Below are 15,732 nucleotides of genomic sequence, written 5' to 3'. Positions count from 1 at the left end.
TCCTTGTCCCCACCAGTCATGACCCTTCCTCAGGACCTCAGAACAAGCGCTTCCCACTGCCCAGTATGTCTCAGTGTGGCTTCCCTGACCAAGTTAAAGCAACAGCTCCTATTCCTTACACTCCCTATCCGCCCTCCCTGCTCTATTTTTCTTATGACACTTAACAACATCTAATACACAAGATACTTAATTTACTCATTCAGTTCATTATCTGTCTCTCCTGACTAGAGTGTAAGTTCTGTGTAAGCAGGGACTTGTACCTTGTTGTTTATAATGCCTTTCCCAGTGCCTAGAACAGCACCAGGTGCATAATTTTATTTATTTATTTATTTATTTATTTATTTATTTATTTATTTATTTTGAGGAAGATTAGCCCTGAGCTAACTATTGCCAATCTTCCTCTTTTTGCTGAGGAAGCCTGGCCCTGAGCTAACATCTGTGCCCATCTTCCTCTACTTTATATGTGGGATGCCTACCAAGCATGGCATGCCAAGAGGCGCCATGTCCACACCTGGGATCCAAACCGACGAACCCCGGGCTACTGAGAAGCAGAACTGCGCACTTAACTGCTGCGCCACCGGGCCGGCCCCCATAATTTTAGAATGAGTAAATTTCAGAACAATGCTGTGAGGCCAGGACCTGTTGCGGTCACTCCACAAAAACAAGATGTGCCTCCCACCAAAATTTGGTTTGATCTTTGACAGTGAAGACACCACACATGTACTAAGACGGTATGAAAAGGTTTATTCCTCACATAATGTGGCTTTCTGGGAAGAGTAGGGTTGTCTCCTAAGCTCATCTGAAAGTGGCATTAGAGAGCCGGGAAAGGATACTGGCCTGGGCTTTCGTTGTGGTTGGGGAGTGGGGCCGGGGTGAGGATTCCCAAGCACAGGCTTGTAGTTTGATCCTCCTGCTGTGCCCAAGGAGGGAGCATCTGCACTTTCTTATCAGCTTGCCCAGATACAGGGCAGAAGGAGAAGGGAGAGTGATGGCTTGAAAGCTGGTAGCAGTCAAACATCATAAATGGAGTCAGAATCTCTATTACAGAACCCATGGCAGGTAGAGTGTTGATATGTTAGTGGGTTTATTACAGAACAGAACCCATGGCAAGTAGGGTGTTAGTGTGTTTCATGTTCTCTGATTCTACCTGGGGGCATAGCACATCGGATCTGCAATTGATCTGACGGCTAGGCAAACTGCCTGATTTTCCAGATGAAGAAGACTGAGTCCAGTTCCACTGTGTTGTCCTGTCTCTGTAAGCTGGCTCGGTGGGGGGGGGGGGGAATGGCTCCCCTATAGCAAGCCCTAGGGCTGTAGGTTCTTAAAAACAATCTTGAACAAGTTTTTTTGACTCTTTGACTCTCAGAACCTCTGTCTAAAAATTCTTATAATAATATCTACTGTGCTATTTGTCAGAGTGAAGGATTCAGTGGAAGAATGTTTATAAAGTGCCAGCACATCGTAGCACTCTGTGAATAGTCATTGCTAGAGTCAGAACACAGTGGCCTTTAGCTAAAAACCATTTGGTCTGGGAATACTTAAGAGAACACTTTTAAGTGTAAAATGGGTGGAATATAATTATTTCATTTTAGGCGGTAACAGAAATGAGGACTATTGTTTTGTTGTGGGTTTTTTTGAGTTTTACTTTTAATTAAGAAAGATTTCAAATAAACAGAAAGTAGAGACATTAGCATAATGAGCACATCAATACCCCTTACATCAATCTAACAACTGTTAATATGCTTCTCCTTTGATTTATCTATTCATTTTTGTTGCTGAAGCATTTTAAAGTAAATTAAAGCTATAATTACATTTTATCCCCAAATACATCAGCATGCATATTTTAAATAAACAAGGATATTTTCCTATATAGCTACAATATCATCACACTTAACAGAAATGATTGCTTAATAGCATTTAATGCCCATCCATATTCAAATTGCATTATTCAAATTGCATTAAGACTTCAGTGGGGTGTTTCATGAGACTTTGAGTCAAATTCCCCTTCATGGGTCTAAAATTCCTCCTCCCACAAGGCATCATGCAATTGATGATTTTCTCCTTTCTCATGGGAAACATACGGGATTAGAAAATTGTGACTGTGGTAAATTTCCCAAAAGATAAATTAGGTATATTACAACAAGGAGGAAAAAAATAATGTTTGCAAAATTCCTTGAACAAGTCTCTGTTTTGTAATTATACTTATTTGCCTTAACATCGTGTATTGAAGAAAGCCTGCCTATTGAACCTGTCTCAAATGAGACAGTAAAGTTCTGGTAGGATGTCACAATTTCCCATAATTTTGCCCCAGGGTGTGTGATAAAAGGGCTCTGCTTGTACCCACAGAGTTTAGCTTAGGGCAGACCGCTCTCTGTGTCATCCTCCTCAGACTAACAGAGTGTGCTGTGAGCGTGAGGCAGGAGGCCTTATCTGCTCAGATGTCCGCAATAATCTCACATTCTGTGGAGGGTGAAAGTGGTGAGGTAATATGTGAGCGGTGCTTAGCTTTGTCTTGGTTGGAGGATAAATAAAACAGTAGAACCACCCTTTGACTTTGCTGACTTTTCGTGACCCAAAACTGCCATTCCAATGCTTACTTTATTTTCAATTTTTTAAAAAAGTTAAGGTATAATGTATATATAGTAAAACACAGAGATCTTAAGTGTACAGCTCAATCAGTGTTGAAGAATACATGTACCCATGTAACCTACAAACTCTATCAAGTTCTTTAAAGCATTCCCATTACCTCAGAAAGTTCACCAATGCTCCTTTCCAGTCAATCACCATCTCCAGAAGCAACTACTATTTCAATTTTTGCCTCTCTGTGTTAGTTTTTCCTGTTCTAGAACTTCATATAAATGGAATTATACATCATCTACTCTTTTGTGTCCAGCTTCTTTCATTCATGTTTGTGAGATTCATACATGTTGTGTACATTAGTTGTTCATTCCTTTTTATTAGTGACTAGCATTGCATTGTAACCTATGGTATCCCACACTATAGTTTATTTTTCCATTTTCCTGCATGGACATTCTTATATATTTTAAAGAATAGAAACCAGGCATAGCCTCCAAAAGGGAACAATGCTCCATTATTGCCAGGTTCTGAACAAGAGGGTGGAGAAACAGGCACACATCCGAGGAGAGTCGAGTGCTTATACAAAAAAATTCCATCTACTTCCCTCAGCTCCTCATTTTGCTTTGCATAGAAATTCCCCATCAAAGAGGCTGGAGAGCTTTAAAGATTTTGACTATTCAATTGAGATGGTGCCAATTCCTCATCATTTTGTTTCCTATTTCAGTTCTTTTTTTCTCTTTCTTTTATTGTAGGATTTGCACTTCTGGGCGGACACCCTTGTTTTCTGACCACACAAGATATTCATTTGGGAGTGAATGAAAGTCTCACAGACACAGCCCGGTTTGTAAATCTTCTTCTCTCTAAAGCTTCTTTCAGATTTGAAGGATAAATTTCAAAAAGAAAATATGCTTCTCTTTAAATATGGTTTTTTCTCTTAGTGTCCTTTGTACTGCTCTCTGTTTTCCTTCTTTCCCTCTTTATCCGATGTTCTGAATGCTTCTCCCTCATCCTCTGGTCACTTTCTATGGGTCAAGATAATTTTTTTTCTTAACAAATTGAAGAGCTTTCTGTTTATAAAATTTCAAACTTAGGAAAACATGGAAATCATCAAGCACGACTCTTACATTTTACAATTGAAGAAATGGAGAGCCAGAGAAATGGATATGTTCAATGACTCACAACTAGTTAGCATCAAAGCAGGCAATAACATTAACAGCTAACGTTTATTGAGCGTTTGTTATCTGTCAGTCATGGTGATAACTCAGTTAATCCTTATAACAACCCAAACAGATTGGCATAAAGAGGTAAAACAGCTTAATTAGGGACATACTAGCTACTGTACACAAAATCTCAAAATCTCAATGGCTCGAAATAGTGCAGACGTTCCTAATTGGTAAGAGGGAAGGACTGATTATTTATGTGGCCATTCAGGGACTCTGGACGAGAGTAGCTCTATCGTCTTTAAAGTGTGGCCTCCAAGGTCACCCTGGGTGTCAACACCCAGCCAGGAGCTAGGGGAAGAGAGCATGGAGAAGGGATACTTCCTTCAAAGCCACTTTAGCAGAGAAGTACCACGATTACTTGCACTCACATTCCATTGGCAAGTACTGGTAGCTCACCCCTACCTAGATGAAAGTAGAGGTGGGAAAAGGCTCGTAACCACTATACTATAGAAAAAGACTGAAACATAGGCCCTCTGACTCCCCGTGCAATGTTCTCACCATTGTATCATGCCTGGTTGAGAAATCCAGAGCAAATGTCTTTGTTAAATATTTTGCCCTTGATATCAAAGACTGATGATTTTTTTCTGAAAATGATGCACCATAAAGTAACTCTTTGCACACATTGTCTGCTTTTCATGGCAGCTACCCTATTATATACTAAAGAATCTGCCTCATTTGAATTGCTGAAGAGATTTCAAATAACTCATTTTTAAACACTTAGTTACATTATTTCAGATGGGACAATGTTAATACTAAGAAAAAGTGTTGTGTTCATCTTCTAGACGTGAGGGACAAAAAGAATAAACAAACATAAATGAGTTTTCCTTCCAAATATGCTGCCACTGACTGGAATTATATTTGCCTAATAATTCTGCTTCCACAAAAGTGAAATATACTTTATTCAAGAGCAGATATTATAATCTGGTTAAGGGATGAAGCCAGGGGCATAGCCAGGAGAGAAATTTCAGCGGGGATCCTCCATATAGGACCAAGTGAATGATGGTGAATGCGTCGTGTGTGAACTAGTGGTTGGAAAAGGGTACAGTTGGAGGAACAGCTGGGCATCCAATCAAGAGTTAAGGAATGCAGATTGGCAGCCAGAAAGAGGTCAGGGCCCAGAAATCAGTGGAGTGGGCAGGACCCCAAAAGCAAGAGACAAATAGTCAAGCCTAGACTGAAAGCTGAAGACGAGTGTAAATATATTTTTTTCTGTGCTTACTCTCCAGACAACAATTCCCACTGCAAGTTCTTAGTTACAAGAACTCTACACAGATCCCGAGAAAAACAATCTGCTCAGAAGCTCTAACGTGATTGGGACCTCTTAGTCCATATAATTTGTTCCATTGCTACATGGATACATAAAATTGGATCTATAGAATTACTTCTGATCATTCATTCTTATCCAAAAAAAGATTTAAGCTCCTCCTTAAAAGGTGTATACTATGGACCTCTTGTACTATTACTGCTAAATCATTGTAAAAATCTTACAAAGTAAATATTATTGGCCCAATTTTATAGACAATGTAACCTTGACTCAGAGAATTAATGGAGCTTAGCACCTAAGTTAGGGTTTAAATCATGCTTTTTTTTTAAAGACCATGCAGTTTTGACTACCCCTACTGCCTCTTCTATATAGTTCATGAGAAAGAAAGTGAAATAAGTTATGGAAAGCATTGGCTCGTGTGTTACAAGGTCCCCAAGACCACCCCCATGTTTGATGACTCACCAGGAGGTTTCACAGGACTCAGCATATAATCATACACAAGGCTATGATTTATAACAGTGAAAGGAACCAATCCACACAAATCAACAAAGGGAAAAGGCACATGTGGTGAAGTCTAAGGGAAACTGGGTACAAGCTTCCAAGAGTCTTCTCCTAGTGGAGTCACTCAGGACACACTTAATTCCCTTGGTAACAGGTTGTGACAACACATGTGAAAAGCTGTCAATCAGGGAAGCTCCTTAGAGACTCAGTGCCCAGGGTTTATATTGGGGGACAGTCACATAGCATCCTCTGCCTGATATGTACCCAAATTCCAGACTCCCAGGAGGAAAGCTGGTGTTCATTTTAAACCATATTGTTTGTAAAAACATTTTAGACTCAGTGAGCCACTTTTATAAGTCCTGGGAATGGCGGAACCCGTCCCCAAATAGATGTTTCCAGATGCCATCCAAGGGCCAACTTTACAAGCAGAACTTTCAAAGTCAAGCCTGCTGTGTCTTTTCTGTACAGCTTGGAAGTCATGAGACTTGAGATCTAGTTCAAGCTTTGCCACTTACCTACTCTGTGACCTCCGTAGGTGAAATGTCTCTGAATCTTAGTTTCCTTTTCTATACAGGGAGGGAGTTCTGATCCTTAAGATCTACTTTATACTCTCAAAGGCATGCAAAGGTATTAGATATAAAGTTGTAGTCATTAAACAGAAGTGTGTCCCAATGTAAACCATATGTAGACAGATACAGAGTAATTTGGACCAGGGTAGAAATAGGAGGTAGACAGATTAATTTCAAGGGCTCTAAAACTAGTAAGAGAATTATGTTGGGGAACTTGTTAAAATGCGGAATTCTGGGTTCCACACTCAGAAATTCCAATTCTGCAGGTTAGGGTTCAAATGGTGCCTGGGAATCTACATTTTAACAAGAAACCCAAATGACTTTGCTTCAAGAGTGGCTGGACCACACTTTGAGAGACCCCAAGTTGGGAGGTTGTATAGTAATCCTGTGCTGTTGTGCTGTCAGTCTAGGCTAGTGTCATAGTGAAGGAAATGGTAAAGAAGGGACAGCTAATAAGACATTTATATGGTTTCACAATAACTAATTGTGAAGCATAAATTGATAGTGGAAGCAAAATGATTTCAGATTTGTCATTCTTAAAATATACATGTATATATTAGCACAAGCAGGAAAATGAAAGGAGTTTCTGCTTTGAGAAGAAGGTGATAGATCAGGAATTGGACATATTGCATTAAAGGTTGAATCTCCAAAGACAAATGACCAGAAGGCATCGGAGACAAAGACCTTGAGTGAAGTTGAGAGCTGGAGAAACAGAAGTACAAACTCAGTGGTAGAAAATGAGCTCCACGGTGTCACTGGGGGAGAATTGCAGAAGCTTAAACCTTGAGGACAGGTGCAGTTAGGGAGGGGCAGGAGGAAATCATCAAGCTACAAGGAAAATAAGGATACTGTGATATCAGAAGAGGCTGGCATGGGAGATGAGGGATGTCAGAAAGCGGGGTAGAGTAGCTACTGTGGAAATCTGACTTTCTTCTGTGCACCCCATTACTACTTAGTCTGCCAAAATGTCTGACAAACAAGATATGGCAGAGGTTCAGAAATTCAAGAAATCTAAATTGAAGAAGAGAAATCCACTGCTTTTCACAGAAGCAATTGAACAGGAGAAGCAAGGAAGTGAATCTTAATGACATCTACCCTGCCGATAGGCACCGTACATTCCAGAGCAATTGCCTCCTTGCTTTTTGTAGAAGTTAAACTTTGTAAGATGCGAAGAGATTGGATGATGTTTAAATGACATTGCTGGCCCTTTCAAATCAAGAGAATAGTGCGCACCTGACGCTGATTGACGGCGTGGATTCTCCATCTGCCTTTCTGGCTGCTTTGGGGGCCTGGTGGGATAAAAACGTGACTGCACATTGGTGGAAGAGAACCCGAGGGGAAACACAGTGGATGTGGCAACATTCACACTGAAAAAAATCAAAATTAGACCAGTCTCCCGAAAGCTGTTACACGCAATTTCCAAAGTGTCACTTATTTATTCAAATGATTTAATTATTCATTTATTCAAAACTATTTCTTGAATGCCTAGTTTTTCTTCCAGGAATTGTTTTAGCACTGATAACAAATGCTGATCCAATCAAACAAACTCCTCGTTCAAGTGGAAATTATACTCTGGAGGGAGGAAGCTTACACCAAACAAATGAATAAAGCATAAATAGGATAGCAGGTTAAAATAAGTGCTATGAGGATGCTAAAGCAGGGTGATCTGTGGGGGTGTGGGGCGGGGGCTACCTTAGATCAGTGGTCAGGGAAGGCCTCTCTGAGGAGGTGACAGTTAAGAACTCATTGAGGACAGAGCCCGCTATGCAAAGCTGTGGGAAGAGCATTGCAGACAGAAAAAAACTGCTGGATAAAAGCTTAAGGCAAGAACAAGCTTGATGTATTCAGAAACAGAAGGAAAGCCAGCAATGTTTTAAAATCTGCAAATAAACATATTTTAAATCTGAAAATTAAAAAAAAGTACCCTTACAAATTGGTCCTGTCCCAGCCACCAAAGGAAGGAAAAATAAAATCAGATCAGGGAGTAAAAAACCTAAATACACATTCAAAATAAAATGTATCGCTCTTTTCTTTCTTGTTTACAATAATAAAGCCTGTTCACGCTTCAAAATATTTGGGTGAGTTCTCCTTAGCTAATTCTGAGTTGAGTGGTGTGTAATCTGAGGGTGCTAGTGGGGAGTGAAGGGGAGCCCTGAGGTGGAGCTGTCAGCTGAGATTGTGGAGGAGCTGGGGGTCTGCAGTCCCCAAGATCATCCCCAGGTTTGATGACGCCTTAGCACTCACAGGACTCAGCATGTAGTTGTATTCACAGCTAAGATTTATCACAAAAAAGGACACAAACCAAAACCAGCACAGGGAAAATGCACACGGGGCCTAGTCGAGGGGAGACCAGGCACGAGCTTCCAAGAGTCCTCTCCCGGTGGGGTCACAGAGGACACATTTAATTCCCCCAGCAATGAGTTGTGACAACACACATGAAATGTTGTCTGCCAGAGAAGCTCATTAGAGACTCAGTGCTGAGGGTTTTTATTGGGGGCTGGTCACTTTGGTACCCTCTGCCTGGCACATACCCAAATTCCAGACTTCCAGAAGAATGGCAGGTGTTCAGCATAATCCATAGTGCTTATACAAACAAGTTAGGCACAGTGGGCCACCCGTATTAGTTTTAGGAATGGTGGGAGCCCTCCCAAAGTCTCAGTTCCTGGTTGCCAGCTAAGGGCTTGTAAGCAGGCCTTTCGAAGACAGCCATCTCAATACTGCTGTGTTAACTCTTCTCTGCACAACTGGGCTCCCATCTCTCTTCTGAATTTTGCTAAATGCCCTTAACCTACATACACTCTAACTGGTGAAGGAGCATATCCTGTACCCATGGGAGGATTTGAGTTGTTTCCTCAGTTCAGTGTCAATCCCTACATGGCCAGGCTCCCACCAGATAGAAGAAACCATTGCTCACATCCTTCTTCTGAGAAGTCTCTCTTAGCAACTCTTTTCTGCCCCCTACCATATCAGAAAACACAGAACATATACATATATACTCAGTGAAATTTGCTTCAGATTTGAGGGTGTTTTCTCTGTCAAATGTCTGGTGCTCTACTAGGGTTTAGAGTTCGATATTCTAGTTTTTTCCTTGCTCTGGGCTTGTCCTTTTAGTTGTGACACCAGAAGTGACACCTTAGCATGACTTAGATCACTAATTCTTTGGAAGTTTAAAATTGGATGGAACTTAGCAACAGCAGTGGGACATTATCACTCCAGGTTCAAAGCTTTCTGTTTCTTCCATAATGACAGCTGTTCATGCCTAATGCTCTGAGTCCACTATTGAAAGGTACATAATAGCTTCACAGTCATTTTCACTTTAATACAGTACTTAGCAATGCAGCTTCAGGAACCATGTGTATGAAAGGCTCCATATAAAACCAAGTAATGTAACGTTGTTCTACTCTAATTACTTTCCCTATAGATGTAATGTACTTATGGTAGTGATTGCCAAAGTGTGTTCTGCCAATATAAAACTAGTAGAAAGGAAAATCAGCCTAAACCACTGTATTAGTTTCTTAAGGCTGCCGTATACAAATTACCGCAAACTTGGGGGTTAAGACAACAGATTTATTCTCTCACAGTTCTGGAGGCTAAAAGTCCAAAATCAATGTGTCAGCAGGGCCACGCTCCCTTTGAAGGCTCTAAGGAAGAATCCTTCCTTGCCTCTTCCCAGCTTCTGGTGCCTCTCAGCAATCCTTGGCATTCCTTGGCTTGTAGCTGCATCACTTCAAACTCCGCCTCCATCTTCACCTGGGCTTCTTCTCTGTATGTCTCTGTGTATCCTCTCCTCTTCTTATGAGGACATTAGTCATTGGATTTAGGGCCCATCCTACTCCAGTATGACTTCATTCTAACTAATTACATCTGCTAAGACCCTTCTCTTAAATAAGGTCACATTCTGAGTTTTCAGGTAGACATGAATTTGGGGGACACCATTCAAACCACTACACAACCTTATATCCACATGCTCCTGCAGCATCATGGAAGGGCTTCAAATCATTGCCATTCTGATAGCTCAAATAATGGAAGCTATAGAGGGATTTGTGGATGAGACACAGTCCTCAAGAGAAGGAGTGAACCATTGTCATATTGAAAGGAATGGTTTAAAAAGCTAGAATACTGTTAAGGTATTTATACCAATGATATTAAGACCAAAAAAGGGCAATCTTTCTTAGGTTTCTTAGTAAAATGTTTTAAAATATTGGCATCTAATTGGAAATATATACCTAATTAGGTACTTATAAATTGGTGTCTAATAGGAAATATGATATCCCCATGAATCTTTACAGAGGTCACCAAGAAGCTAGCAGGCATGGCAGTTGTATGTCGTTGCATAAATGATAACAAAAGCCAGTCCTTTGCAGCATGAGCTGTGATATATGCATAGGTCAGAGGCATTTTGCCAGAGTGTAAAGAGCAGGGGCTTCGCAGCAGGGTTGGGCCTCAGTACAAGTCACAGCTTAGACCACTTTGGCCCTGTGGTTTGGACCAGTTGCTTCTGAGTCCCAGGTTCCTCAGCCGTAAAATGGAGATGTGAATACTTATCTCAATGAATTATATGAGGATAAATGACATAATGCTTGTAAAGGACAGGCACCCAGAAGAAACTCAAGTAATGTTGATTAAATCAAGTTATGGCCTAACTCAATCTTAGGACAAGCTCTGACCCCATTCTGGCCATCTCTGTGGTCTCCTAGTCAGCATACACTGACCTGTCATTGCAATTCCTACAGCACATTTTGAAGAGGTCATTTTGAATACCATTATGCCCTACCCATTGATCTCTGGAGTCCTCAAAACTGGGAACTAACATCTAAATCAAAATAATCCAACCATTATAGAAGCCTTCGTGAATAAATCGCATATGGCAATTTCATTCAACATCTCTGGGCTTCTTCCAACACAAGCCCACTTGAGAGGAGCCCATCAAGGTTTGCTGAAGGTGTTATCTTGTTTCCTCACCATTCTTATATTGATATAACTAAAATTATAACCTGGATGGAGATACCAGAGTACTGGAATATTCTCCTTCCTGGGGGGAGACTCAGTCAGCAAGTTTATTCCTTGAGTAATTGACATTGGGGATAAAATCTGTCTCCTCTAAGGCTTGCTTCAATAAAAACACAAAAACAGGAAATGTCCATTTTTTAATGATTACAGGGTTCTCAATGGTGTCATTACGCATAGCCAAAAATCCCTCCCACTTTTTCCAGTCAGCTATTCAACCGATAGGAGACATCATTGATAACAAACTGGAATTTAGAGGGCACATAGTCTGATTCAAGGCAGGATGAGGACAAAAGGAAAAATGCATGGCAGGACCCTAAGAGAATACAATTTCTGTTTACCTTTGGCTTTTGGAACGTGTTCACTATATTCCAATAGTTTAGGAACAACTCAACTCCTTCTAAGCATCAGCATTGCCGTGTGATTGTCCGTCTCGTCAATATCCATGCTTGCTCTTAAGATCTGGTCCGGCGCATCGTTGGTGCCTTCTTTGGGGGGGGGGGGGGCAGGGATATCTGTCCACCCAACTATGCAGACTCTGCATCAGGCCTTCCTGGGGCCATGGGGAACTTTGCTTATGGGGTTTTTTGTTTTGTTTTGGCCTTCTGAGTGTTTTGGTTAATTCCTAAACAAATTTTGATCTTATACCAAAGGAAAAAATATCAAAGAATGATAGAAACTCAAGGTTAGAAAAGTCTTTATGGGTTATTTAGATCAACCATCCTTTTCCTGCCTCCCCTACACTATTCTTTCAAAATCATCCTTGAGCCTGTGTGAGAGTATCCAGTATCAGGACACTCTTTCCATACTGAGCTATCTTGTTCCATTTTTATACAGCCTGACTGTTCTGGTGAGAGTTTATACAAACTAACTGAAAGTTCTCTTTGAAATTGAGTTGAAATTGGTCTTGCTACGACACTTCTCAAAGTTCTTCTGTTTTTCAGGATCTTTAGAAACTCATGTATTTTAATATATTTGAAGATTTCAATTCACTGAAGTTATTATTCTTATTGATGCTCAAATTGTCCCATATTTGGCCAATGTGATCTGTCTTCAAGTTGGCTACTGGGTCATTTTGACATAACTCTATTAGTCTTTGATAACTCCCTTGCTTTTTGATATGGCAAGATGTTCCAGGCTCATCTTGCACACTTCTTTACCAACACCAAGAATTAGCTGTTGCTCTGAAAAGCCCTAGTTCATTTTCAATTACTTTCTAAATAAGGTTTGGGAGAAATTTCCTTTTTTGAATGATGCGACTTTTTCAGGTTATTACAGTAATACTCCTTTTGGTGGAAAACGCTAGGAAATACTAAAAGAGATTTAAAAAATAGATAGAATCACCAATACTGCTGTCATCCAGAAATAATCAGTGTTAACATTTTATCTCCCGAACCATCTTTCCATTTAAAGTCCTATGCCATGCTTCTCCTTTTTCTAAACCGTACGAAAAGAGATGACAGGGAAAAATAGACCACGTTTTAAACATTTAGGCAAAATCATGTTGAATGAATATTTTAACTTGTTAATTATTTTTAAAAATCCTAATATTGGCTATTAAATATCCAGAAGAAACTGATATGTGTGAGAAACTTTAAATGTAGGTAATCTGAATTTTGCAAAAGCTGTTTTTCCACCATTGTTGACAGATGCCTAAGATTGTCTGCAAAGCCTCAGGAATCCACCGGAAGGCAACCAGAACTCTTATATATTCAATGGAAATGAAAAGAAACCAAAATGAAAAGTCATTACACAGCCAGAGAGTATTTTTAACTTGTCAACCTTTCATTTGCAGCACATACAACAAAGCTCTTACAGTGTTTAAAGCTGGGGTTTTAAATTGATGGAGAGCTATACAAAGCCCAGTTTACTGCTAATGGGCCTATAAGTCCAGCTCTAGTTACAAGTTTGCCAGTGAAAAGGTTTTTCTTAAAAAGGTTTTTAGGAGCCTAGAAGAGGAAAAGTAAGAATGGAGATTTCTCTAAGATTTACAGCAACTTTAAACATAAAGTAGAAAGCAACATCATTGACAAAATAATATGAACTAATTGTCCATTTAAAAGTCTTTAATATCTTTTTGTTTCCTCAAGTGGTTCCAGTGTGAAAACGACCTGCGAGCTGCTCTTCTTCCCCCATATCATTGATTCCACTTCACCTTTGGCTTTTGTGGCTGAAGGATTGAAGCGGCATTTCTATCAAGCTTTGTTGTCTTCCCTTTAGCCCGTAGATGCTTTAATGTCCAAGGGGCTTTTTGTGCCTATAGAAATATTTCCTACTCTTTGTACTTTGTTTACAGTCCAATATATTAATCTTATGAATTTATCAGACATTTAGCGTATATTTAAACATAAAATAGCAAATATTCTTCAGTGGGTCTCAAAGTGTGATTTCCAAGCCAGCAGCATAAACAGTACCTGGGAACTGTTAGCAATGCAAATTCTTTGGGGCCCCAGCCCAGACCTATTGGATCAGAAACACAACTGGCTGTGTTTTACAAGCCCTCCTGGTGATTCTGATGCGTGTTCAAGTTTCAGAACGATTGCTTTAAATATTCACATACTACTTATACAGCCAATAAATCAAATGCATATCAAATGAACAAAACAAGTCTCCTCAACCGCTTAAACATTGATTGCAAACTTAATCAAATGCTTTTAAACATTTAAGGTAATCACAAGCCTAGCATTAGCATTTCCGATTTCCTTGAACGCTCTAAACATTTTAAGATGGAAAAGATACGCATAAAATAGCACACTGATACACAGCTGTTTAATATTTTAACAACAAAACTGGGCACGATGCTGTTCATACCATAGATTTACTTTGGTTTCACATTCTTATCCCTAGTTTTATTCTTATCCTTACCTGGTCCTGGGATTTAAATTCTGTACATTGCTGGGTTGTCAGGAATTCGACAAGAGGCCATTTTTATACCTTTTCAGGGTTTATGTAGTAATTCCACCAGACTGGAAAGAAAAAAAGATATCATCTCAGGAGGCTAGGAATTCGGGTTAATTGGATTGCTGACCATTTAATTTTGGTTGAGTTACGGGAACGGTTGCTAAATTCAGGATGAATTACAGCTGCTGGCCACTAGGCTGAATATGTTTTTATCACATCGTCTCACTTTTTATCACGGGGTCTATATTGGTTTTCTATTGCTGCTTTAACAAATTACCACAAATTTAGTGACAACGCAAATTCATTATCTCACATTTGTGGATGTCAGAGGTCTAAAATGAGTCCACAGGGTGTGTTCCTTCTGGAGGCTCCAGGGTACAACCCAATTCCTTGCCCTTTTCAGCTTCCAGAGGCTGCCTATATCCTTTGGCTCAGGGTTCCCTTCCTACATCTTCAAAGCCAGCAGCATAGCTAGCATCTTCTCTCATTTCTGACTTCCTGCCTCTCTCTTATAAGGATTCTTGTAATTACGTCAGGCTCACCCCAGGATAATATGCCTATTTCAAGATGCTTAATTTAATCATATGTGAAAAATTCCTTTTGCCACGTAATGTAACATATTCATAGCTTCTGGATATTAGGACATGGATATCTTTTGGGGGGCATTATTCTGTCTACCATATCAACTTTATTTCTGTTTTTCATATAAATTCTGATATTTTAAGGAAATTAAAACATGAAGTGTTCTTTAAGTTTTATTTGTTTGTTTTTAATCTCTAGGAGTACGAGATCCATTGTAATATTTTCATGGTGTATTAACCTGGCCTGATTTCAAGATTTTAAAATACATGACTTTCTTCTTGGCATTGTTTTATAATTAGTTGGATTATCAAGTGCTGGGTTTCATTCCCAGAGAGACAGGAAAGTGAATCTGAAAACTTAGATTTCTTCTTCAGGACAGGTAGCTATGTTATTATTTTGGAATAAATGGTTGTCTTGTTTTTCTAATTGGAAACCGTGTGTGGCAACTGGTGCTAGTTCACTGCTGGACTCCTCCTCGACTTCACCTTATATGAGACCATGAAAGCTGATGAGGCCTGTCCATTCCATTTATATTATAGTTCCTGCTACTTCTAGGATATTTGGCTTATAAGTTATGTTAATTCTTTGTGGTTTAAACACATGAAAAGTGGTACATGCCTGTACTTTATGAACAGGAATGTATTTAACAAAAACCCACAAAATTTCGATCTGTATCTATAGTTGTATATAAACACTTTCCTACTTAAGTAAATAAATTTCAATGTACTGGTAATAGTCATTCTTCTTTGACATCACAATCATATTTTTGTACATTTTCTTTATATTAACTCTTCTTTTACAAGCATCATGGCCTTGTACAAACACAACTTAATTTAATGATTTTGATTACTATAAATCATCACAACTTGACAAATAGGAGCTCCTTTAAGTTGTTTTTTTTTTTCCTTTTAGCACTGCCCCTGCCATTTTTAAAAGCACTTTTGCTTCCTGGCAACACCGGGGTGTTACAGACCTAGATTGCTTTTACCCTGCCCAAGGGCATGGAATTGACTCTCCTCTAATGGTTTCCAGTTTCCTTTTTGTATAGAACAATATTAAGATCAAAATACGGGCACTAAGGATGCTTACAAGTGTTGGGAGGGGGTGG

At 39.6% G+C, this 15,732-nt stretch overlaps 2 protein-coding genes across 2 annotated transcripts in view; both read left to right on the top strand.

Annotated features, from left to right (window-relative positions):
* OTC (ornithine transcarbamylase) overlaps positions 1 to 15,732 on the top strand; it is a 58,867-nt gene that overhangs the window by 21,004 nt on the left and 22,131 nt on the right. The window contains exon 4 of the mRNA XM_014853049.3: positions 3,330 to 3,417. Coding sequence (XP_014708535.1) covers positions 3,330 to 3,417 — 88 coding nt within the window. The remainder of the gene's footprint in view (positions 1 to 3,329; positions 3,418 to 15,732) is intronic.
* Positions 5,864 to 7,770, top strand: LOC123282465 (thymosin beta-4-like). The gene has a single exon (XM_070502909.1). The coding sequence runs from the start codon at positions 7,100 to 7,102 to the stop codon at positions 7,217 to 7,219; it is 120 nt and encodes a 39-aa protein (XP_070359010.1). The 5' UTR covers positions 5,864 to 7,099; the 3' UTR covers positions 7,220 to 7,770.

Source organism: Equus asinus, chromosome X, assembly GCF_041296235.1.
Source record: "Equus asinus isolate D_3611 breed Donkey chromosome X, EquAss-T2T_v2, whole genome shotgun sequence".
NCBI lineage: Eukaryota > Metazoa > Chordata > Mammalia > Perissodactyla > Equidae > Equus > Equus asinus.
This window is presented reverse-complemented; position numbering and strand designations above follow the sequence as displayed.